The sequence below is a fragment of the Nipponia nippon genome, unplaced genomic scaffold (genome assembly GCF_047370975.1).
Source record: "Nipponia nippon isolate SJK-2023a ecotype South Korea unplaced genomic scaffold, ASM4737097v1 scaffold_4, whole genome shotgun sequence".
Classification (NCBI taxonomy): Eukaryota; Metazoa; Chordata; class Aves; order Pelecaniformes; family Threskiornithidae; genus Nipponia; species Nipponia nippon.
This window is the reverse complement of record NW_028262358.1, coordinates 41,485,237-41,511,624: the sequence shown is the minus strand read 5'-3', so window position 1 is coordinate 41,511,624 and position 26,388 is coordinate 41,485,237. Positions and strand designations below refer to the sequence as shown.

General features: G+C 40.1%; 1 protein-coding gene and 1 long non-coding RNA gene across 4 annotated transcripts in view; both read left to right on the top strand.

Moving 5' to 3' along the window:
* The first annotated feature begins 1,261 nt into the window (after window positions 1–1,261).
* LOC148053265 (uncharacterized) lies at window positions 1,262–13,441 on the top strand. Of its 3 annotated transcripts, none has more exons than XR_015708973.1 (4): window positions 1,262–1,370; window positions 1,714–1,807; window positions 7,903–8,095; window positions 13,283–13,441. It is a non-coding gene; the product is annotated as an uncharacterized LOC148053265 (long non-coding RNA). The 3 variants fall into 3 exon arrangements; XR_015708971.1 differs by having other exon boundaries at window positions 1,301–1,370; window positions 1,626–1,807; XR_015708972.1 differs by lacking the exon at window positions 13,283–13,441 and adding an exon at window positions 11,375–11,884 and having other exon boundaries at window positions 1,301–1,370; window positions 1,626–1,807.
* Window positions 13,442–20,447: 7,006 nt separating this feature from the next.
* The window catches only part of FMN2 (formin 2), a 163,099-nt gene continuing 157,158 nt past the window's right edge, over window positions 20,448–26,388 (top strand). The window contains exons 1-2 of the mRNA XM_087775399.1: window positions 20,448–20,574; window positions 23,781–25,783. Coding sequence (XP_087631525.1) covers window positions 23,839–25,783 — 1,945 coding nt within the window. The 5' untranslated portion in view covers window positions 20,448–20,574; window positions 23,781–23,838. The remainder of the gene's footprint in view (window positions 20,575–23,780; window positions 25,784–26,388) is intronic.

The window sequence follows — 26,388 nt, the reverse complement described above, 5'->3', positions numbered from 1 at the left end:
CACAGCTGTGAGTTTACTGAACTGCACCGAGCGTAGCTCTAGTGCTGCAGATCACGCAGCAGACGTTATTCTGTACAAGACAAGCTTTTATCAGCCCCGTGGAGCCAGACCAGCCCAAGGTAAATTCTGCAGTGATGATTTAAAAGACCGTATGCACTGGAAAAACTGGTGTTGCTTATCAACGTTAACGCTGAAAGACTGGGGAACATACAGCTACCATCCTAGCTGGCTTGCCAGCCTACGGCATATGGCTGTGGACTGCAAAGCCATGTTACATCTGCTCTGCCTAAAACAGGTCTAGAAGAATTCAGTGCCAGCCCTCACAGTTTTGTGCGTCACCATGCAGGCAGAGCAGAGAGGATCTGCTACCAGCAAGGAGGCAAGAAACCCTTCTGCTCTGACAGCAGGACTGTCAGTCTTTCGGGAAGGCATTCAACAGCTCACTCCTGCTTGAAAGAGCGTGGTTGTTCCCCACAGAGCCTTGTTTTAGCAGTGTGCTGAGGCATCTCTCCTGCTGCACAGCCCTGTTGGCCAGGCTAAGCCCTGATCCCCCACCCGCCACAGCGGACACATGGCTGGTCCAGGGCTGGGGAGAAGCTCCTGCCACTGTTGCCTAAAGTGGCCCGCTGGGAGCCTCCTCTCAAGGGAGCCAGGCTGATGGTCATGCTCTTAGTGAATGCCTGCCACTCCAGGCCTTTCCTGCCACATGATGTGATGCAAGAAGTAAGGGGAGAAAAAAAAGTTTGTGCCATATTCTTTCTACCTAATCTCTTTTTGTATCCTACTCTGGTTTCCCTCTTGCCTGCTTATCCTCATTTTCACTTTATTTTATTTCTGCTGTTTTCTTCTTTGTGCTGTTCTGTTCTCTGCCACAACATTCACCCACCTTCATCCAAATGTAAGATTCACTTAAGGGTATAAATAGAGACTACCCTGATGTCTGTGCACCATGTAAGTTGTTGTGCTAATGGCCATTAGCAGAATAGAGGCTTCCAGCTTATGCTCTTCAGGGAGCTTTTTCTTTTCCCTTTTTCCCCATATTTTTAAGTCTTTATTGTTTTCTGGTTCCTCCCTGTAGAGTCTTAGCACCACCCACAGAGAAGGATACACGTAAATCCTTTGCTGCCAGCATTAATGCAGCACTGACACAGGCCCTGGGACACCTGTGGCAAAGCCAGGAGGGATGGTAAAGAGTCACAGGTGCCATTTCACAGTCCTGCAGAAATGTTAATTTCTACTGATTGATGATCTATACAAAGAGGAAAAATTAGGTCTGAATTTCAGTGCTCAAACGATACCTGTGCAAGGCATCTTAAAGCTGAAACTTTGTTTATCAACTAGGTTGTTCACACTGAAATCCATAGCAAAAGGTAATTGTCTCTCTCTACATCTGATATTACATTTTTTTAAAAGAAAATCTACATGGTATAACTTTTTTTTCTCTCATATTCACTAGTCAGTTCTTTATTGTTATCTGCTTGACAGTGTTGTCTGATATATGCATTTCTCTGGAAAGAAAAAGAAAAATCTTCCTTTTTCCTCTTGTAAAGAAGTATTTTCTAAATGCTTCTTGGCAGATGACGATAAGAGCACAGCCTGTAATACATTTCTCCAATTAATTTCAGGCAAAAAGCCAGATGTTACTGCTCTTCAGCTTGCCAAACCTATAGCAGTGCTTAGACTTTGGCTATCATTTTTTTTTGACCACTACAGAGGTGGAGGGAGTCCGCATTAAGTCTTGCTACAAGCATTTGATCAAGTACGAGGTAAAAAAGAAACAAGAGCCTCCATGCTGACTCTTCTGAAGGTAAGTCTTCTGCCATTTTAGTGAATTCCTCAGACTTCTACTGGGTCTTTAGACATTGTCTTAAGAAATGTATCTTTATATATTCATTTAAATCAGAATTGTTTAAATGTTTGGGGGTTTTTATTTTTGTATTTTTATAATTTTTAGCCAGTATTGTTTCTGTTACAAGTTATATTTACACCTTAAAGATGTCTTGCAAGAAGCCTTCTGCAAGGAGAAGTAATTGTGTTGGGTTTTTTTTAACCATGTTTTTTACACAGCTAATGCTTTACATCTTAAGGGTAGGAACCTTTTAACTGGAAGAAAAATGTAACTTGCTTTATTTCAAACTAAAACATAGAAAGGTTCCGAGTTCAAGAATAGGAATATTATGGAAAAATTTCATTCATGCATATATCTTAAAATATCCATAGGTTGCTGTGGAGGGAGGAAAATGTTCACAAGAAGATTTCGGTTTTTTCAACAATAAGTTGAGCACTGAATGAAGAAAAACAACTGAATAGGCAGGGAGTGACATATAAAGCATACAAACTGTACATCAAAACAACATGCTTTTATCAGTAGCAAACTTCAGGTTGGTGGGTTGGTTTGAAAGGTAATGTGAGAAAATCTGTCACAACACTTGTAGCTTCAGCTTTAGGCAGGATATGTTTTTGTAACAAATGTTAGAAGATATATCTCTATGCGGCCACTCGCATGCAGAGTTTCCTTTCCATCTCTCACCCGAGGAACAGTTAAAAGGAGATGGTCGTATCTACAGCCAAATCTTCCACTCTTTGTCCTTAAACAGAGCGTCTCTTTTATTCAGTGCAACTTGCACTACCAAGCAGGTACAGCTTTAGATCTTCCTGAGAAGTGAAGGACCAACTGGGGACCCCAAAACAGGAACACAACTTTAACTAAAGTGATGGACTTCTTTCAAGGGCTGTGGTATTCAGTGACGTGGGCACAAGCCTTGGTCTCGAGGCAGTTCTGTCGCCTAATAGCTGGACAGCTTTTGGCAACGTACATTGCCTGTCCGTGCTTCCACGCTTGTAAAAGGGACTCAACAATACCGAGACATCTGTGAGATTTCTGCTGCTGTTGCTGGACCCATCCTGATTCATGTGTTTGCTGAGTGTGCAAAGCATTACTTACAAGTTCAGCTGTGTGAATTACCCAGGGTCTGCCCAGAAAATGATGACAGATGCTAGAAATAATTTTCAATTTGAACTGTGAAACACTTTCCCAATCCTTGCAATTGTTAGAAAACAACTCTATGGTTTCCTATAAACAAAGTCAACAACTTTATTTTCTTAATGATCAGTCTAACTTTTATCTTCTCTTCATCTTCTTGCTCTCTTTCTCTCATCACACAGAGTCTTCTCTTTCAGGTGCTGCATGATAAACCCAGTAGGCAGAGTGTTAAAACTGGGAGTATATTCACTGACATGCACCTAATTTCTGACATAATATAGTATATCCCAAATACTGGGATTATGATTCTCCTCAGGCCCACGTACATGGAAAAGCCAGAGGAAATCCTGCCTGGTGCTTTTTCCTGAAGCTGACAGCAGTTAGCAGAGCAATGAAGTTGCTGTTTTGGGCTGAGAGTAAGAATTGCATGTTTCCCAGTAGTATAGTTATTGTAGACATATTCTGTACTATTTCTGGCCATTTCTGTTGGCTGATGGGATTTTTTTTTTTTTAAGGTGATAACGTACCCTTTCAACAGTAGTCCTGTCTGTCCCAAAAATGTAGGACTTTTCTGGGAATTCTGCCTTAGCCTTTGAAATGTAGAATATGATATAAAGGCCAAGTTGATACTCTAATTGCTTTATGACTCTTGCTGTCTCCATAAAATGAATGCTATCTCTGTACAGGATACCATAAAATTTAATAATACTCATCTGGCATTCTGAGGATGCTTTATATCATATAAAAACCCTGCTTATGCAAAATATCTACCTTAACTTACTCTGTGCACCACTTTGCAGGAGCTCTGGTGAAGCAGTATGTTCACCAATATTTCAGTAAGTGGGTTTGAAATAATGACCAGAAGGTAAAATAAAGGCTAAAAACTAAAGACAAATTTATAGAGATTTATCACTTGATTTTTCTATGGGTTTCTGTGCCAGAGAGATGATTCACCTGACAAAATGGCCACAAAAAGAAAGGATATTAGGAGATTTTCTTTTTCTCTCCCTGTATGTGTAAAGTAAGATACACCTCTGAGCAGTAATGATGGAAGCACAGACCTTCATGTTGCTCCATAATTTGGCTTTTTCCCATGTCCTTTGAGTGCCTCCACTGAGGTGTGATCCTATTCTATCTTGATCAGCAACTCAGTTTAAAATGCTTAATTATTCTACATGCAAGAATTTCAGTGCCTGGATCATCACAAACACTGGCACACCACACTTCAGAACCGAGAAATCAGATTAAATACTGTATCACAGGATTTGAAAGCAGTGAAAGAGCTTGCTTTGTGCTGAACTTTTGAGCAAAGGAAAGCATACTTCCTGAACACATTTTCTTGTGTTAAAACTATTCTGTTTGCTGCGTTGCATTTCTGCAACAGTGATGTGCTCTGACTTACAGTTCTTAAGTTTCATGTTGTGTGGCTTTCAGTCCTACAGCACCATTTTGGTAATGAGAGTAGGATTAGAACTTGGTGGGCACTTAACCGTTCCTTCAAAATCTAATGTAACTTTTAATTTCCAGCATATAGAGGGCCAGTGGCAAGGCTATTACAGGGTACTTAGCTGTAACTATCACCTCCTCTGAGGAGGCTGTGCTACACAAAGAAAGCGGAGTTCTGACTTTGTAATATTGAGAACCTCTGCAAGATCCTTCTTCGCAAAAGCTTTTGTACCTGGTGACTCAATTTTCAAGAAATAACATTTCTAGCTTGCCTTCAACTGCTTGTGGGGGGGAAAAGGCAACTACTCTCACTTCATATCGTTCTGGATACTACTTTGGGCAGTGGAAAAAGCATTCCATTTCTACCCTAGGCATGACTTTTGGCAGTGCAATGATTTTAATGCATACTATCTTCTAGTTATATTTCAGCAAAGCTAGGTTTTTATTTGTGCCCTGCACCAAAAAAAAAAAACCAACAACAACAAAAAAACCCACAAAAAACCCAACAACAAGAAAACAACCAAACCCCATGTCCTCTGGCTCTTCCATCATTGCAATTTCCTAGACACTGATACTAAATGTGGCAACTTCACTATAATTTTTTCCTGACAGGGTAGAAACAACAAATTAAAATCCACTTTCCCTTCTTGACTGACTAGAACCTTGGGAGATGTGTTGTAGCAAAACACATCCATATGGGTGCTTTCCTTGTAGGGCATCAGTTTTGATCAACCTTGTCTTAACATTAAGATAGAATGATTTGATAATTGGAGGAAAACAGGTACAGGAGCAATTTCTCTGATTTGCACCTGCAGTTAAATTAGCTCATGTAGTGCTAAAGACACAAAATCCACCCACATGTGTGACTCAGTAAATGATCAGTGCATAGCTCTCCTTGGGGGAGTGAAACCTGGATCATAAGTTCAGGGGATCCCACACAGTCTAATAACTGAAGTGGAGGGAGCTCTGTAGACTGGTGAGCTCGAGCATGTTCAGTCTCTGTTTCAGTTACTGCTGTGACTGTTCTGCAGACAAAATTAATTCAAAGGGAAGTTTTCCCATTCATATTTTTTAAAGCAATCTTACCAGGGTGTGTTTGTTTTCTGGGGGTTTTGGGGGTTTTTGTTTTGTTTTGTTTTTTTAACCAAAAGGTATTTTCTGACCCTCCCATAGCTTCTAATCTTGCTTGCACTATCTTCCTTCCTCCAAATATCTTTACATCATTTGTTACTTTATCAGCTGACTTCAGGAAATAATCTCAAATAATGTCTTCATGATAATCTTGCTAACCCACTCAGGCAGGGTAAATCACCCTCTTTTGGACTGTGGAGTTTTCAGATGGTTATGATGTCTTTGTTCTGTCTAATTCAGTGTCTTAATAATGATGATGCAGTCAACGTGGGGGAGGAGAAAACAGTGAGCTACCTAATCTCCTTTAGGTCTATTCCATTAAGTCTTGGGTTGAGGAAGAAATCTCATGAAGCAGGAATACTGCAATGTTCCCATGGCTGTGTTTGAAGGCTGATGGGATTCTTCCTTCTGGAGTATCGAAATTTCACCCCTTTTGGCTAAAACTATTCATTTTTTCAGAAGAACGCTTAATTCTTTAACTGTAATCTAGACTGAAAATATGACAAAGAAACAGTAACATCTTCTCATGCTTTCAGACTAAATGAAACAACTGTTCTACTCACCGCCTCATTATATCTACCTTTTGGGATGTATATACAGGGTTATGATGAATCTAGTTTTTCCCAAGAATCACCCTCTTCTCACCTATCTTTCAGGAGAATTTTCAAAGCAAATGACAAGATTACATCTATTCTCAATTATTTGCAGGCATCAGACAGATCTGCCAGTGTGGATGCTATACCATATGGATAGTAGCTCGTACTGCAACACTACCTACTTCATACCCCAGCCATTTCTGCAGAACACAACCACCAGTTCTGTAGCTCGTGCTCATTCAGTATAACATAGTTATTGTATCCGAAATGCATATGAAGGGGGTGTTTCCTGACATTAATTCATTTTTGAGGGACATGATCACTAAATTAGATTGCTACTAGTTTCTGAAAAAAAAAAATCCAGCTAAGAGTATCCCTTAGTAAACAGCTTTGCGTCTTTCCTTTGATTGCCCATACCAAACATAAAAAATCAGCCCCTTTCTGACAAATGTTGGATGGACTTAATGTACAAGTATGATACAGGTGATCTGCACATAGTTAGGAAGTCTGACATCCACAAAATGTGTATAGGCTTTTCCTGCAAAGCATGCACTAGACAGCAGGTATTTATTAGCTGTGTTGGAGCAACTGTTCTGCACTGCTGTGTACCTATCAATTTCTTTTCCCTCCTGTACATAGCATGGAAACTTGGTTTGCCAGTAGTTTGGTCACTTCTTTGGCTGAAGGTGCAAGAGCTGTGGGAACCATGCTAATGAGGAAAGAACTGTATGACTTCCTTTTTTCTCTTTCCCCTTAGAAAAATACCAATATTCTGTTCCCAGAACCATGCAAAGGTTATAAAGGGACAATGTGCATGTATTGCTTTAATCTGCCTTCGTATAACTGGGTTTGAGTTATTTTTTCCTCTCTCGCTGATCTCGAGACACAAAAGATTTTAACACTTCTGGATGCTCTTTGCAGGCTTCATGAGGTCTTCAGTTTTTTTTGGTTCACTTTAAAAGACCACAGAGTGCAGAAAGGAAGCATCCTGGGTGGGAGGAAGGCAGGCTTAAAATAATCCATGTAACTTCCATTTACACAGAGAGGGACAAAAGCCTGTCAAATGCTTGGACCCAGCTACCTCTTATCCTGTAATATAATGATTCAGGGACATAGCTATGCCCCTTGAGGCCACCTTCTGAACATGAAACTTCCTTAGAGAGTGAAATGAATTGCAACAAACGAGATCTAAACTCTGAGTGTCTCCACTGCTGCAGTCCTGTGAAATGTAAACCACAAATCTGTCATCTTTCCCCCTACCTCAATGTTGCCAACCTGATGGAGAGCTCCTTCAAATCTAAAACAATAAAAATAAATCCCTCTACAAAACTGAAAATTGTCTTTAAAATAAATGAAGAGAGGGAAGGAAGTTTACTGGAAGCTTAGGTGCCAATCACAGATTTATCGTAATTCATCACTTCTGTCATCCAGAGGTGGAATTCGTCCCATTTAACTTCTCAAACCCTGACATCCATTTAAAATCCAAAAGTCAGATTCTTCCCTAGTTTGCACACAAGTCCTACTTCACTGAGCTTGTAAAGATATGAAAGTCAGGGCAGAACTTTATTCAATATGGTTTGCTCCTTAACATACTATATAGCTATGTGTCATGTCACCGTGAACACTGATATTACACTACGGTTCCTCACAAATAACATGCATACTGTATTTTCAATAACTTTTGTGATAAGCCTTTTAAGCAGTGAAATTTCTCAAGGCATTTATGATTTATTTTTTTTTAAACAGCATTCCTGTAAATGTCAGTGGCTGTTAACATCTGAATCAAGCTGTTCCCAGTTCATGTGACTGGAAATGGTGCCCAGAGCAAAAAAGCCAGACACTGACTCTTGTATAAGTATAGTCTGTGTGGAAATGTTACTACTGAATGCAAGTAGAAGTTGCCGAATCCACATCAGAATACATTTTGTCAGGAAATAAGGTAAGATTGCATTATGACCACTTTATTATTGTTATTACTTTTATTAAAGGTATGTTTTAGAAATGGTCTAAGAGCTGAGGAAAAACAGGATGAGCTGCTAAATAAGGATTCTGGCTGGACAAAAACTAACTGGCTCACACGTTACTGGCAGTGTCTGGAACTCTCCTGGGATTGTATCGGCATTATCTCACAGGGAAGAAGGCTGAATTTGGGGTTTTAGCTTATAGCCACCCCAGGGAGCAGTTCTGAACAGCCTTATGTTCTTAAGGGGTTTTCCACCCTCTAAGTAGAAGGAATGCCATGCAGTAACCAGCCTTGCATAAGGGTAAAGGGCATTTATAGCGATGAAGAACGAAAGAGTTGAATTGAACTCTGGGCACATGTGAATGAGACTTATTTGGAGTGTCACATGGGTGGCATCAAAGACAGAAAAGTGTGCCAGTCAGAGATGGCTGGACTGGGAGCAGCCATACACTTGCATTTTACCTCCAAAGGTGTTAGTGTAGCTAAATATATTTCAGGCATAACACATTGACATATGCATATACTTTCAGAGAAATTGGAAGGTCTAAAAACATAGCAGAAAATATGTAACTGAATCCCTAACTGCCTATCAAGCTCCCAGTCCAGAAAAGAAAAGCTTTTTTGTTGTTGTAAAAAAGTTGATCATACTTACAGGCTCAGATGAGTACTCTAAACTTCATCTGTTCTTTAGGAATAAGCCTTTTTTAAGACCAAGCACTGGATGGCCCATGGCAGGTAGTTAGGGTGCATGTATTGTTAAGGTACTACTTTACTGAAAGAAAAGAACAGGGAAAAGTAATAAGCTCCTTCTCCCCAGCCTCCAGCTACCTTCACTTATTGTTACCCAATGCTGTTTGCATGCTGCTGGCTATGTGGAAGAAATGTCTGTGGCTGCACACCCTCCTCCCTCTCCTCCATGGTGGCTTTGAGTCTTAATGCCACGGGACGACCTCTCAAAGCAAGCAGTAGAATATGACAGCTGTCATCCTTTGTACTTTGTTTCCCTTCTCTTTCTTCTGTAGCCTGTTTACACTGTGTGCCTATGTTGGAGAGAGGACAGGACAGAGAAGTAGTATGGCGTACCTCCACCGTAGTCACAGGTTTGCTGCTTCAGCAGCACACCTGTGTTCCTATGTAACTACAGGGCAGGGCCATCAGGCTGCCCACGTAACACTTGACTAACTTCTATTAACAGGACCGAGGCTACCTGCTTGAATGAATGGATTGGTTTTTTCCTTTTCTTTCATCTTTTCTTTCCTGCATGCCCTCAAGAGGGGACATGGTAGGGGTAAACTAAGAAAAATAGGTGCTCAATTAATTTGACAAAGGAGGTTTATATCATGTTTCCAAAATAGCCTTGGTGTAGTGTCAAACAATTTGTACTCACCCTATCTATGCTGGATGTGGATTTTGATTTAAACAGAAATCCTCCAAGAAAAACATGACGAGTGCGTTAAATAAATAAATAGCAGATAATGAGGTGTTACAGCAGCTCATGTTCAATCTTCCAAGGTCTGCAACTGATCTCCCTAAGCTGGATCCTTATCATTTCTAACTGATACAAAGTTATGAGATGTCTAGAGGTGTCAGGGGGGTAATTTTATGAAAGACAAGAAGCTATACCCTTACTGTTTAAAAATAACCAACCAAGTAGGTGGCTTAGTTCATTAGACCCATTTTATCCGGTTTGGGATGACAAATGAGGTAACAATATAAACCCAGTTTCTGTGGATATTTCTTCTAGCAGCAGAAACAGTCTGAAATATGTGCAAAAGCCTCAAACTGTTGAGATAACTAATACCACATAGTCCAGTTACATCTGTGTGCCTCTAGAAACCAGTTGTGCTCAAGAATGTAGAAGAATTCAGAAGCATCTTGTATTTGAGGTTTTACTAAGAAATTGTTTTAACAGAAGAACGTGAGGTTGAATGCACTTTCATGTAGTCGTTAGACAAATGGTTCTATAAAACAAAAATCAAGATGTGCTAGGTAAAAAAGACATTTAAGTAGTGAGAACTTAGTTTAGATAGCTCTGAAATAGTCTTGTAATCAATTCCAGTTATTGAAATTCTTGGTGTCTACATAATGTCTGTAATGTATCTCAGTCATCAGATAACAACAAGTCAAAAACACCCAAAAAAACAGCAGTTTTCAAAGTTCATCATACTGAAAATATACAATGATTTTTGCAGTTTACATGTATACACCCCCTGACCTGGATCAAACCTTTTTTTTTTTCCTGCATTTTGCAGCATAAGAAGAGAATTCTTTATTCTATCTGAAGTCAACAAATGTTCAAAATCTTAATCCTTACTGATGCTAAATTCCCTATGATGATGTCTTCACATCTAAACATAAGAAAACTCAGTTTCATTGTGTTGAATAAATTTCTTTCCAATACTTTAATCACTACATTCTGATCTGGAGGTTTCTCTGCTTCATGGAATAGCCTGGGCCTTTACTATCTTTTCCATCAGAACTGTATGACTATTTCTTCAATGTTCTACTCTGTAGCACAGCAGTTTACATACAGGCTATCTTTCTAATGGCAAGTTTAAGTTACGTTCTCTAAAGCTGCCTTTACATATACTCATTATAAATATTTCAAGGCGCTCTTCTCTGCACTTCTTTTCATAATAGAACCAGAAGAGAATGTGGAATGAAATATCATCAACAAAGAATATGAATAGCTCACAGCAGACACTATAATTAAAGGAATTTTTAAGTAACTTGACATTCTCTCTCTTTGACACATAAGCTATACTACATGTTAATATTTGTGTAAGGAATAGTTTTCTAGGTCATGGACAAGGTATTTTTGTCTTTTCTCTGTATGCCTTCCTCAGAAATCAGCAGGCAGGATCTATTCACTTCAAGTTACACCAACTGGAGTATCAAGGGTTCTACGACACAGCTGGAGCAGACCCTAATTGAGGGAACAAGGCAGCTCTGTCAAGATACATGTATATTTATAAATAAAGAAGACTTTTGTGGGGGTTTTGCCTTAAGGTCTCTCTGAAATTTTCCATGCAGTTAGGGCTTTAGTTGGCAACAAAAGCAGCCTTATTAATAAATGATTTGGGCTGATGCCAGTTTAAGGAACTGTAACTGTGCTGAGGACTATAGGAGTTGAACTAAAAATATATCTTTTAAAAAAATTTTTATATATATATATATATATGGAAATTGTTTGACTTCTATTTTCAGGAAAAAATCCTAGATCCTGCGTACTACTAAACAGATGTTTATTCACAGCTATTTCCAATTGACTTATTCCTGCCTGTATGGACAACCTTGAGAACTGTGGTTTAGTGCAAAGCCATCTGACTTCCTCTCTGGGACACAGCTGGACTTTCACATCAGAGGGAGAAATGTCAGGCTGCCAATAATGCAAAATTTAACACAGAAATGTTGGACTGCTTAGAACCCTGTTATGGCACTTGAGGTATTTTAGATTAGTATTGAGTTAGAGGGGACAGAACAAGCTTATTTGTGTCTAATCAGATATTGACATGATGCTGGAAGAAAAACAATAGCATCATAAATAGTCCATAATGGGAGTGAATAACAGTAAATTCAGTGGAGTGGAACACAAAAAAGCAAGATGAATTGTCTGCATATATTCTGTCAAACTCTTTCCTCCTTGTTTCTTAGACTGATGCAAGATACTTATCTGACAAGATGAAAATAAGTGTATTTTCTAATATTGCTCATTACTCTTCAGCTCTAATCTTCCTCTGCCCTGGATAAAAATAAAACAAAAAAAAAAAACCCAAAACCACAAACCAAACCCGCCAAAACCACAAACCTTGTCTTCTGCTATGCTTACAGAGTGCTTAGTGCACTTGATCTAGATTAGGGCTTAATGTCAATATGGATCCTGTGACAAGAGTTGCTTTCACTTTTGAATACTCACATTTGGTTACAGTATATTGCCACAAAAGCAGCAATGGTAACGGTAAGGGTTGAAAATAAAGCTTAGTATGTCAACGTGAGTAGTTATGTGTTCCTGCTATAGGGCAGGAAAAGTCCAGCACTTTGGTGCCTCTGAAGCAGCAAAGGTCTTCGCTCTTTCAGTGCTTGAGAATTCGTGTGTCTGGATGAAATGAAAACATGAGGCTAATGTCTAGGCTCACAGCTGAGTCACCCAGGAATCAGAGAGTTCAAGGCAATGCTCCCTTATGATGTATTACAGATAAGATTGGTCTTCCATCTGTCTTCATTTTTCCTTCTCCAATTCTTCCTTTACTTTCCTTCACTTCCTTATAATACTACATTGTGATTGAGTTTTTCATGTCATATTCATCCCACGTCAGTGACATGTACGCTTTGTACTGTCCTCAGCCTTTCTCTAGATTATTGCCCTTTGCTTTGAAAGTGCTGACAGATTTAGTACTCTTTCCCACCTTTATACGTACTTGTGTGGTGTTGTACGCATGAAATGACCACTTAATGTTACTAAGCCAGGATGTCTATCTTCTCCACATCAAGAATCTTTCTCGAGTTCATAATTTCTGGAAGGCTACTGATGTTTGTCCATCAAATGCCTCTTCACTGCACTGTGGTGCAAAAAGAAAAACAGTGAAAGGCAGGGGGAAGCAAACAAATGTAATTGAGTTAATGAGGTTATCCATGCGAGTCTAAGTAGACTGTAAGCTTTCTAGGGTAGGAACAGCACGCTTGCAGCGTTTTGCTTAGTGTTTGGCACAACTGGTCCCAGCTTTGACTGATATGTCTGTGAGTGCAAAATGCAGCTAACATGATAGCGAGCACACCCTGAATTACAGCACAAGATTGTTTGGAGTTGTAAGACTCAATTAAAACAAACAAACCCCCTTGTCTAAGGACTTACTTACATTAACGTGGGTGATAGACTTGGGGAGTAAAACTTCCCATTGCTTGCCTCTAAGGCATTTCCTGCAACATTGTCTGTACTGACCACTGCTAGAGGCATGATGTTGAACCAGATGTACCATCAGTCCAAATCCTAATTTTTTATTTTTTTAACACGATATATCCTGAAATATTTCAGTATCTGTGGATATTGGGAAGATTTCTGGCACAAAGGCAAATAAATAAAGTGCCAGATGACAACATGAATACCTTATTTAAAAGTCATGAGTTGTCTCATGAGTTGTTTTTTTTTTTCTTCTCTTTCTTTAGGCTACACTGAAGCAGCCTAAACCCTACTTTACTAAAGAAAACACTTCCTGTAATAATGCTCCAGGTAAAAATAAGCTGGCTCGGAAAAGACCATCAGAATTTTGTTAATTTAATTTTTCCCCAGGTGGTGTTTCTTTTCCTCAGTGCTGAGTACATTATGTAAAAAATAAAAAGATAACCCCTCTTATTGTGTAATTCATCCTTGTTATTGTACGCATATACAAAAAGATGAGCTGCTATATTGATAGTTCACACAAAGCCTCTTTAAGTTAAATTTAGGACTGCTGCTGAGCATTTCAATCTTGTTTACTTGAACATCTTCCCTGAACATAAATGAAATGAGAATGATATATCTCATGTCATTTGATGAGTGAGGCTGACTAGCTTGGATGTTAGGAAGGACTCTATTTTCTAAATAGTTTTATGTAAGCTCTTAATATGATGACATTGGCAAGGGTGGGGACAGAGCATAATAAAACATTTTCTGGAAATTTTTCATGCCAACTGTTGCATAAATCAATGCTTTTGTATTAATTCAGGTTCCATAACCAATTTCCTAAAGCACTCTAGGCTGTGACATTTTAAACTAAAATGTTTTAGGAGAAATTAAGACCTTGAGACGTGATGCAAGTATTGTCTGAATTACAACTCTCCACACTGTTTGCCATTCTTTCTCAGAATTGAAGCTTGTAGCAGTTAAATGTAATTGTTCTTAATCTCTTTTCTACATGTTTTCTCAGTGGAAAATGTCTATAAAAAGATGGGGAGGCAAATATTCTTTCCTTTCTGTTTCTGACCAGCTCTGTTTGGATTGTGACACAGAAGAAGAATGAAACCCAACTCAGGGTTCCCACAAAGGCGAAATAAATTTGCTGCATAAAGCTAAAGGAAATTGTATAAGAATTACAGATAAAATAGATGATGAATACAGAATGCCCTTTATATGGTCAGTCATGTCTTGACAATATTTGAAAGACATGGGCATTAACGTTTAATACGGATATGGGAGGGGAAAGTAAAAGCAATGATAATATCCGAGCTGTAAACCTGTGAGATAATTTCATTGTACTTCTTACACACAGTAATGCGTGAAAGAAAGCAATGTTTAGTCCTACATGCTTCCACTCATTACTGGCTATCTATCAAGAGATGGAAGTAACTTCTTCCATCATAGCCATAGATGTGAATCTAGGTATAGTGAAGATCTTGGATTAAAAGATAAACAAAGAGTGATGTGATGATAAACCATTTAAGGACAGAACAGTTAACACACACAGGAGAGAATGGCACTGCAAAGGAAGGTGCATTAGAAACTGGCAAACTAATGTAGGTCTTTGAAGTGATCAACAATTGCAGACAAAGAATGAAGATAAACAAATACAGGAGAAGAGATGCCATTTTGTAGCTAGAAGCAGGTCACCCACCATATTGAGAACATTCTTGGTCTGTGGATGACCTTGGAGAAATCATGCAACAAGATGAGACATCACACAAAAAGTTCTTGGATATAGTGGTGGAGATGAAGTCAAAGGAGAGTTGCTCAGGACAAGAAATTCAGTAGGACAGTTGATATTAGATACCTGGTCAGATGAAGATGTTGAAGGTGAGGAAGAAAGGCATAAGAATATGCAAGACTGGGAATGGCTATAGCGAGCAGAAGCAGTGATCTGGCAAAATTTTAACTTGCCGTTGCTCATGGAAGGGACTTTTCATGCCCAAACTGGATCACACTAGTTGCCCTATGTATTTTGTCCTACAAAAGCTGTAGTTCAATGGTGGCCTCTATGCATGGCATAATCATTTTGATATGAAAACATCATCCTCCTAATTGAATTTCCTGACCTTTATCTGGGCATCTGGGTTATTCAGCTGCACCATGATTCTTTTGTCTTAGTCTAGTCGAATAGATTGCCAGCTGTTCATCTTCAATGTATTTGCTTTATAAAGACAATCAGCACCAGAACTCAGCTTATTATGATAACTATTCAGCTGACAAAAGGAAAGACATTTTAACTACAAAACCAGCAGGAATTCACTGTGCTAATTAGGCTTTGGGTCCCTCATGCTAAGGCCTAGCCAAGGACATAAAACATAAGTTATGGATTGAGCCCACTGTACATAGTTGCACCTGTTTTAGTGTAGGTAAGTCCTACCTGAGCTAGTTAGGCCTACTCAGGTAGCCAGGACTGCTTGGACATTAACAAGTACTGTATTTAGGCGGATTTGTAGCCCAGACGATGTCCTGTGGTGCTGTGGCTGATTAACTCTTGCTGTTCCCCAAGCCAGCTGCTTTACTACACTGCAAAGTTAACAGAACAGGCAAATGAAAAAATACTTTAATACAGATCAAATTAATTGCACCAATAACAACATCCAGTTCTGGGGTACTTTGAGGGTTATTCATAAAGCTGATCTGCTCATGTCCTTTGTATGGAAACTTAGTGGAAAGAACTAGTATTCTGTAGAAATTATTCCATTCAGGAAATTAAACTTAGGTGAGCTAAATAGTTCTACAGCTAGCCTTTTTTCTAGATAAGAAGCTCAGAAAGAATAGATCTCAAGGCCTTGAATTGGGTTTCATAAATTCCTCTCACTTTCCTCATCTCTCTTTCCCCTATTATGAAAATATATAAAGCCCTAAACCAAAAGTATTGGGCCAGCTAAGGCTTCATATGTATAGACAAGATAAGGATTTTACTAAAGAGGGGCCACAACTCAACCAACCACTCCTTCAAGTGGAGAATACTATTCCCTGTGCATCAGCAGGTCTTAGCAGTATATATGCTAGAGACTGCATCTATCCAGATTATTCGCTGCATTAGCTTCCCCTGATCTCTACTTAAGGCATGAACTTGAATTGTTGTAATTGCTACAGCAATTTCAGTTTGAGCTGTAATGTGGAGATAAATAAAGGCAGAAATCTGAAGACAGCAGTTATGAACGCCCGTATGGATGGTTCTTGCTGATCATCATGTGACAACAGTAAGAGGAAGTAAAACCATGAGACACTAATATTGTTTAAGTGGTACATACTACTTCAGCTTTCCTTTGGTTTCCTCAGAGTTCCTTTCTTTTCTGGCATCTTAGTGCTTGTCTTTCTCTGCATTGGGGGCTGGTTTATAATTTTAGTTTCAGAACACTTTATTCACTCCAGCTACAAAGGCCTTCATCCTATGAACTCTTAAACAGATGAGGGCATTCACATTTGTTCATTAGTATAAGTAGTGTTCACCTTGCTAATGTTCTATACTGAAATAAACCAAAGGCTAGGAAAGAGATAGTCTTCCCTATCTTGCCAGGTTGGATTTGTTTAATCCCAAATCTGATTATGGAAATACTATAAAAAAAATGCATTCTAATTACTAAATGTATTTAAGACAATGCAACAAATTTGTACAAAAATATTGGCTTATCTTCAAAACCATCCCATTTTGTAAACTTCCACAGGTGGTTTACAAAGTGAGCTTGCCCCAGGGTTGATCTCTCCAGGGGGAACATATTTATGGCAACTGATAGGAGGATGCTTGCTGTTTTAAAAAGAACTGAAAGCTGATCAATAGCTTGCTTTTTTATTTGGCCCAAACTTTGCACATCCACATGGGTGTGAATGTCTGCAATAGAACAGAAATTGCTGCCTAAAGGAAAAGGGTAAAAAATGATGATTTTTTTTTCCTCTCCACATATTTTTAAAAACAAACCATTTCACTGGTTAAGATCTTCAAAAACTGAGAAGAATCTTAGGAAAAACTTGATCTTTGTCAACTTTTCCTTCAGACTAGTAGATACTTGCTGCAGTAGAAAAGATAAAATTAGAGCCCTAAGTACTTAAGTTAATCCCTTGTCTCCTACAGAAAAGGACTAGGCTCAAAAATCTGCCATTGTTTCATGGCACTTTGGGCTCTCTGCAGGCAAGAAGGTCCACCCTGTCATTAAGTACTCTGGGAGCTGTCCAAGAAAACCAAAAAGACAATACGTAATTTTCTGCTTGATTTAACAGAATATGTTCTTCTCTAAGGAATGAAAATGAGGAGGCCCAGTTTCCTACAGATTTGTATTCTTTGGTCCTTTCTCTATTCTCTAGTACAATAAATCTCTTCTCTCATTTTCCCCCATGAAATGCTTGCTTGTGTTAGGTATTCCTAAACTATGTGAATCCTGTTTGACTGACTGACATAGTCAGTTCTGCTTATCTTTCACCCCCTCTACCCAAATACTGATTCTGTATGTGTGTGCATTTTGCAGAGGTTTAATGATCTTCATCTTGAAAGCTTGGCTGACGTTTCCTGCTGTGTTCAAAAGCTATTATGAGGTCTGAAGAAACACTCTTATTGCACAAATTTCACTGCCTTAGAAAATAAAATTTATAACTTAGACTCTTATTCTGATTTTTGACTGTACTTTACAGTGGTTTAAATGGTAAAAACTGTCTTCTTTGTGCTTCTTTCATAGCCTGGTCAGCAGATATTTTGCTAATTTTTTTTTTTCATGATGCAGCCTACACTGTGTTGCATTGAATTTGCTTAGCATATATTACCAAACAACTGCTGGTTATCTGCATTTGAAATAAAATTTGTCTGAAATGAACTTTATGCAAGGAAAAGTGGGAGCTGTGCCACAAGATACCTCTTTTCAGTCTGTGATAGGGAATAAAACAGACCTTCATGCTTCCCTATTGCTCGGGTTTGCTTAGAATACTAGTGTAGCGTCTTGTGCTCCAAATACAGGAGTCCCTGCCTGCAGTATCTGCAGAGGCCTGGATTTTCAGAGACTGTTTCTGTGACCTGACCCTGACCTGCAATGCATACATCTCTGGAATGCTGGCAGGGTTTTGTGTGCAGCTGCTCAGCCAACTCCTCCTATATAAGTAACTATGAAAGATTCTGTATAGCTTTTAAACTGAAAAGTATATTTTACAATAAAGCAGCACTAAGAATATGAAAATGTTAGGGGAAAACAATAAAATGGCTTATTGGAATGTGTATGGGTTTTGCTATGTTGAGCTGATCATATTTTTAAGCAAAAAAGCTCTATTTCACAATGTGTAAATGTATTATTGCATTTAGGTGAGAAATCCAGGTGGTTAAACACTTCACAAAGATTTTGGCTCCTAACCAGTGGGCATTCTCCAGCATAGCAGTTAGCAAACATTGCATTGCTGGAGACCCTGCTTCTTCAGATATGTTAATTTTAAATGTTAGTTCTCACTGGCTAGACATTATGCGGGAGAAAGTTCAGCACTATGTAGCAGGCATTTGAAAATCCCAGTCATCATTTTCTCATGCACTTAAAAGCTCCTAGGGAAGCTAAACACTCGCCTAGGATCATTGCTTGCTAGGTTCAAGCTCCTTATAAAAGAAACCTTTCAGTAGGTAAAACAGGTTTCTCATTAGCTGGATCACCTCAACTTAATATACATACAATGCATGAGGCATGATTTCATACTGCTCAGACAAGTATTAAAACAAAAAGCAGAATCTCATATCTACTAGGAACTAAATGAGGCAATGTCAGGACCAACTTCATCCCTAGCCAGGACGGTCTCCTAATCCACATTACATTTTCTGATCTCCTGACTTGACCCTTGCCAGCTGGAGAGGGGAAGCGAGTCTGCTAGAGCTTGTCAAGTCATAAAAGACAATTCTCCCTACAGCTGAAAGAGATGGGGGCTGTGGGGGCAAGAAGTGATTTTCAACTGCTCAGAGCACGGCTTTGGCAGTATAAGGGAGTATTTAATGGTAGTTGATACCTTCTGGGGAGATAACTTTTCCAGCACGCTCAGAGTGGCAGCTGAGGGAGGCTTCCCGCTGCCACAGAACAGCAGGAACAGGGACCTGGCTCCGGCACTGGACTGAATGAGAATGAGCCCTCTGTTTTCTTACGAAAACTAAAGTTTTAGTAACATACAGATGGCTGGGAATAGTCTGGTCTGCTTGAACAAACCTTTCTTCATACCATCTGCATTACCATATCCCAATCAGTAATGTGACACCAGAGTACTTCAAAACAATTCTGTTAATCTATGTGCCTTTATCTCCAACCCAAACCTGTGTACATTGAGCCACTAATTAAACAATAAATTTCTGCAGAGTGTGTATGGCAGAGGTGAGGATCCCCTGGGCTCTCCCTACTCTCCCTCTCCAAGCAGTAGCCCTGTCCGCTGAGGGAGTGGGGTGAAGGGAGGCCAGAGGAGCCACAGTGCTGGGGGGAGCAGAGCCCAGCTCCCAGAGCACTGCCATGGCACCTGGGCCCTGTTGCAACTCTCACACTGCTGCCACCTCTCCCTCAGCCCTCCTCTGTGTGGAGGCGAGGCAGAGGGCCTGCTCCTGGCAGCCCAGGCCTTGCCTGCGGCCTTGGAGAATGAGGTTGAGCCTCCTCCAGCAGGCCTCCACCCTGGGCCGCCATGTTGTGGCTTACCCCCAGGAGAGCACCTGCCCTGGGCTGCAGCAGTCTCCCCATACCTTGGCTACTGAGTGTCCCCAGCAGGGAAGAGGAGCACAGAGCCCACGTATACACATATATGTAGCCTGGCCAGCTGCTTTGGGTTCCTGGAAGAGCTGGCCGTGAGCGCACGTCCATGCAGGGTGGTATGGGGGTACGTGCAGGGCCTGTGGCGAGGCTCATCCTGGGGGCGCATTTGCTTCGCCCGCTGCATCTTTACTGCACAGTGGTGACGGTGCTTCTGTGCTGCTAGCCACAGCGTTACTGCCAGGGTGCTGTTTTGGGTACTTTGTGTGTTGCCAGCACTCCCGTGGTTTAAACCCTTCCCTGGGATCATGCTGGTGAAGCCTAACCTTGCCCCAAAGACTCATCCCCCAGCAGGCATGGCCCGCGGCAGCGCTGTGCCTGTCAGAGGCAGTAATGGGGCATTATTATCTTCACTCTATAGGGACTTGCTCGATGACTACTACTGAGAGCAGAATGAAATATCATAGTAAATAAATCACAGTGAAAACTCGTCCACCCCAAGAAAGCTGTGTCTCCTCAGGGCAGGCTCCCCTGGGTGCCCCTCTCTCCCCCTAGGCAGCCCATATTTGTGACAGGCCCAAAATACCACAATGTCAACTGGTCTCCCAGCCTTTTTGTGAGGAATCTGGGGGGGAACGTTCCTACCACAGCCGCAGCCCCGCCCGGGGGGAATTGCTCTGCCTTGGCTGTGCTCCAGGAGGCCGAGCCTGCACCCAGGTGTGGGCAATCGGTGCTGCCAGCAGCCATTCCCCTCCCAGCAGGGCAGGTGGGCAGGCAGGCAGTGCTGGCGGGATCTGGCCATGTTTCCAGAGAGGCTGCAGCAAATGGTAACTGCCTTGTTGAAAATAATCACAATTTTGTAACAGGGGCTTACTTTTCTAACAGGAGTGTGTTTATATGGAAGTCTCTAGGAGCACAAGGACAATGCATCTTGAGCTGTAAGTTTTGAATCTCCTTTATGTGTTGCCATTCGTGTCTCCTGAGCTTTGGAGGAGAATGAGAGGTGAGGATGACCTCAGTCCTATGCATGTGATCTCGCCCCTTGAATTTTTGACTGACCACTGGCAAATATTGAATGAAGTAGGCAGGCAGGCAGGCAGGCTCATGGACCAGCTTTAGTTGTTTGTTGACAATTTATAGCAAGCTAAGAACAAGCTATAGATACTCTTAAAAATGAATTATCCTTCTTGAACACCTAAAACTCCCTCTTTTTCCCATTTACTTTCTGTTGAAAGTCTCTTTTTTGGTGTAGAATATTGAATACATTCTTAGCTTTTAAAATGTGGCTTATACTGATGCCAAAATGTTCTGGTTTCTTGCTGACTTGTAATAACATGTTTTTGTTCAGAAGCTAAAAGACTCCTGAGAATAAACAAACTCCAAAGTATTAACATTTGGGTTTATGTTTGGCTAATGTTAACCTTTTGTACTTCCCACAAATGCTGATTGAGAATTGTATCTATCACTGCCATTTTGGGGTAATTTATGTTCTGCCCCCACCCTCCCTTTTTTTTTTTTTAACATATTTTATGTGCATTATGTGGAATAACGAGAGCAAATTCTTTGATGTTAACATGCATACCTCTGTTCGCATAAGTATGCCTATTTTGGTGATGCTCTTTCCCCACATAGACCAGAAATCCTAGTCAGAATCCCTGCTTGGTTAGGATACCACATTCAGAAGGACTAGATAGAAAATGTTGGGGGTTGTTTTTTTTTTCCTTATAGTTCTTTTGCTTTTAGGATGACAGCCACAGATTGAAAAAACTGAATAATTTTTAGTGTAATATATTTAAATTCAGGTAATATCTATGGCTATACGTTTACGTGTTTTTTTGAAGAACTTATCAGGATGTCTACAAAATAGTGCAGATACATGATTTAAACCATTATAAGTTTCTAGTTTCTAATTAAAAAATGAAAATCAGTCTTTAACTTGACTGTATTATAACCCTAGTTTTGTCGATGGCTTGATTTTTGCAGCATAATTTGCAGTGTAATTACTGCTGGTGGATTATCATTAGTTGTAATGGAAGTGTGTTGAGTTTGTAATGCAAGTTTACAGAGAAGAAAGGAAAGAGAATGTTTCAGAACTTCGCACTAATTCTACATTTCCCTTACGCATTCAGTCTGCAGTATCTATATATTACTGCTGCACTGTTAATTGCTGGCAGATTTTAGTGGGAGAAGAGCCTTTAAATGGGGTTAGAAGCTACAAGTACTCCAGTTGTAATCAAGGGTTAGATCCTTGTCAGTTCTAGTCAGTGAAAATACCAATCAAGGTAGTATTCTACTATGGTTCCCTCAAACTGTGCCTTGAGTAATTCTTACTGTGTATCTTCAGATGGACTGAAATTACTTGAGCTTTCAGAAGCCTTTTGCAAGTATGTAATAATGCTGTAAAAGGTAAAATACTGCAACAAATTAGAAACTAAGTAGTATAACAGAAATCAAAAGCAGGAATGGAGTCAAAAAGCAAAATCACTTAACATACTCTTGCAGGTTTTGCTATACTAGCAAGAGCTAGTACATTTATGAATGCTGAGTGCTAAAAATGAAAAAAAAAAATAATCATTTCATTAGGTAAGTGAAAACTAAAACAAACAAACAAAAAAATAAACAGAAACAGAAACAGTGAGTGTACAAAGTTATCTGACCGACTTACAACACTTTAGTTCTTGTAGACAGGCTTCTGGTGCCTGAGCCACAGGCTCATCAGAGCAGTAAGTGACCAAGAAGCACAAGGAAAAAATTATGATAGTTCACAATAATTTACTTGCATGTATTATTGACAGTGCTATTCTTTCCAAGCTGAATTAACAGTAATTGTTTAATAATGACCATAGTCCAGATTTGTAAAGGTATTTGGCATCCCTTGAAGAAAAACTGGGGGGGGGGGGGGGGGGGGGGGGGGGCCTGCATAGTTTTTAAAGTGTGAATGATACTCTCTTTTTCTTCTTTAACGTGTATTAAGGCAGAGGAAAGCAAGTGAAACCTCTGGTAGGAAGAGAATGATACCAAAACTAAGAGTTACATAAACCAATAGGATGCATTTCCCTGGAATGATGTATTGTTTTAAGCAATGTCTGGTGAAAGAGAAATTGTTAATAAAGAAGCTTAGAGGTGTGAGGAATATGTCAAGTCTCTCACAGAAACTGAACCTAATAGACCAGACAGTTTAGAGATGATAAATCATGAATGGAAATCTATCTAATTACTTCTTGGCTGGTGTTGAACCGAGATATTGAACTGCTGAACTGATCCAACTTAGCAATTTGGCATTCTTATACCCTTTTGTTTCTATTCCAGTAATTTTAAATCTAAATTTTAAAGGTGGAAGGGAGTACCTGTCTGGAAGTTCAGGAAATGTATTTATGAAATATGGATGCTTATACATCTAAACCAAAAATGGAGAAGCAACTGATTACAACTGTTGCACAAGCTTCCAAAATCATTAGCAAGTGGCAGTGTTTAAATCAATTATTAAATATATAGGGTGAAATAGAGGAATGCTTTACCGTATCCTTTTTTCCTTAGTAGCATTTGAATAGTGCTGTTTTTCTTGTTTGTTTTGCCTTGTTTCATGCCAGATGTTCTTATCAGGGAAAACAATGGTAGTGTGTTTTAATATTGATGAGTTGATTCTCCTGGGAATAATAGTATATCTACCTTCTCAGAATACAAATTGTGGGAGGCTTTTTATAGTGTAATTACCATAATGCATTTAATTTTAAGTGCAACTTTTTAAAACCGTGGAAAAAATGTTTTGTTTATTATCTTTCTTCCATCTACTTTCAGAGTGACTCTCCTTTTAAAACTATGTATCATGTTTTGGTGGCCTTTAAAAAGTAAACATGTAAATCACTAGAGGTACTGTGTAATCTGTCAAAGTAGCATATGCTTAAGCACCTTATAAACTATTAAATAATAATAATATGTCTCTTTCCAAGGTTATTAGTTTATTCATTTAAACAATTGTAGAGTAATTAAAGTACCTTGTTTTAACTTTTTTTTTTTTTCTGTTTCCCTCCAGGAACTTGAACGTTCAAGTCCTGAAATTATAAATGATTTGGTGACGATCTGAGCTTGCAATGCAGGCAATAAAAACCGTGGAAAAAGAAGTGACTTTTATAAAGGAAACACTTTTCACAGAATCCTTCCTAAAGAAACAAGAGTGCAGCAGAAGCCCGGAGAGCAGGCGGATCAGTGAGCAGCAGCCATTGGAAGGAGCTGTCTGCAGCTCTCAGTGCTGTACTGAGCATGTCCCAGCAGAGCCCAGCGCAAGCAGCACATTATGCAAAAAGGCAGCTCTAGCAGATGGGAGAGAGGCACAGCAAGCATTTTCTTCACTTGCATCACCACTGCTTGAAAACAAACCTGGATCGCTAGAGGGGATCTTACCGGCAGGCCAAAGGAATGAAATCCAGGAGCATGGCTTGATTGCCGAAGGTGTTGCACTGCGAAAAATCATGGGGAATCAAGATGGGAAGCTAAAGAAAAATACAGGTGATGTGCATGAAGGAGGAGAGGATGCCTCTGGGCCCAAGGATACAGATGGCACAAAGAAGGTATCGGGAAGCAGAAGGGGACTGGGGAAGCATGCAAAAGGAAGTGAATCTGGTAAGAAGAAGGGTAAGTCGGACTCGAGGGCTTCGGTGTTTTCAAATCTGAGGATCAGAAAAAATCTGTCCAAGGCTAAAGATGGGAATAGTAGTTCACGGGAGGATGTTTTGGAAAGCCAGGCCTTGCCGGCTGGAGAGGTGGACAGTACTCATTCAATTGTAACCAAAACTCCAGATATAAGCATCTCTGCAGATGAAGGGGGTCTCTCAGACACAGATGTGGAACATTTTGAAATCAGAAATGAAACTGTCCCAGCTGCTGCGGAGACACAGGATGGACAAAGGACCAGCTCTGGCTCTGATACGGATATATACAGTTTCCATTCAGCCACAGAACAAGAGGATTTGCTTTCTGATATCCAGCAAGCTATTAGACTGCAGCAGCAGCAGCAGGGGGCAATTAACATTGGAACTGAGGACCTCGTCACCAAAACAATGGGCCGACACATGGCTAATTCGCAAGCAGCCCCCTTAGATTTTGAACGGTTTCTTTCAGCAACTACCAGTAACAAAGAGAGGAGCCCAGACACTGAGGGGGATTTTCCAGCGATATCTGAAATTGCGGAAAACATTCCTGTCTCCTGTGCAACTGAACGTGAACTGAAAGAAGCGGTAAATGGCACAGGCTCTCCTGGTAACGGCTTGTTTGAAACGCAAGAACGTAAGCTATTGATTGAGGAACAGAAACAGCTCGTTGCTGGAGTTGATGCTGTAGCTAGTGAGCAACAAGGTGATTTAAATAGAACTGTGGCAGAAAACGGGTCTCAGACACACAGCTCCACACGACCTTTTCCAACCTCGGTAGCAGATGCTGAGACTAAAATTGCTGAAGTGCAGGCTGTTGATTTACAGGACTCAGTAACAGAGGATGGTATTTCAGATGCAGGCCATGATCATGCTGCTGAGACTCAGGAGGGGAAACACACTCTGTCAGCCAGTCAAGAGGACCTGCATAATGGTTTATCCACAGAAATGAAAAATGGCATTTTGTCCTCCGAGGGGACAGCAGGCAGTCCAATGCTTGGTTCCCGATGCTTTAAGCCCTATCTAATTAATCCTTGTTACATCAAAACCACAACTAGGCAACTGAGTTCTCCCAACCATTCACCATCTCCCTCCCCATCTCAGAGCCCACTTTTTACAAGGAGGCAGGAGTCCTTTCACAAAAAAGAAAAAGTCTCAACCAAGAAGCAGAGGTCTGCTAGTTTGGCAGGTTTATTTAGTCGTTCCGCAGACTGGACAGAGGAGGTATCTAATCACAAATGCGAGATAACGCAGAAGGTGGGCTCTGCAGGCTACTTGGAGCACAAGGGGTTTAGAGAGAAATTTCAAACGGAAAGAGTGCCTTTGACTCATTCAAGAAAGTCCTCAGGGGTGCAGGCTTCTACAGAGACATTTCCCAATGTCTTTTCAGGTGAGTGACATGTATTAAGGTTTTTTTTTTTTCCAGAGAGTCTTTGAAAAGATATTTAAAATACTTGAATTCAGTCCTTTGCATGTACTATTGTCTTTACTTGTGCTGACAGTTTTATAATCAAAGGCCTGACCTTACAAACACAGTCACATTTCATTAATGAGAATAGTTTCTCTATTCAGTGTCAGCCTGGCAGTACTGCCAGTAAAGGAAGTGCATAACTCTTTGAAGTTTTTCTTTCTGCTTTTCTCCTTTGTCTAAATCCTGTAGGAAAAGGCTGGATGCCTTAAATTATTTCTGTTGAAAAATGCTAAGAGCTGCACTGTTGTAGGCAGACCAGCTCTCTGCATAAATAAATCTTTCAGATGCAAAGCTTTCTGTAACTGGGATCCTGTTTGGGGTTTTCTTGTGCTAGGCGCTGTTCTGATGTACTGTAAATATTTGAGAGCTGCACCTGATATTAAACTGAGGCAGCGATGAGGATTTGCTTAGTACAAAAAGGAAAAAGCCATGCAAGCACAGATGGACAGCACTACAGAAAGGAACCAATTTCCCCTTCAGAGGGGGAGAAGAAGAGGAGAAAAAAATGTCAATGACTTGAAAAG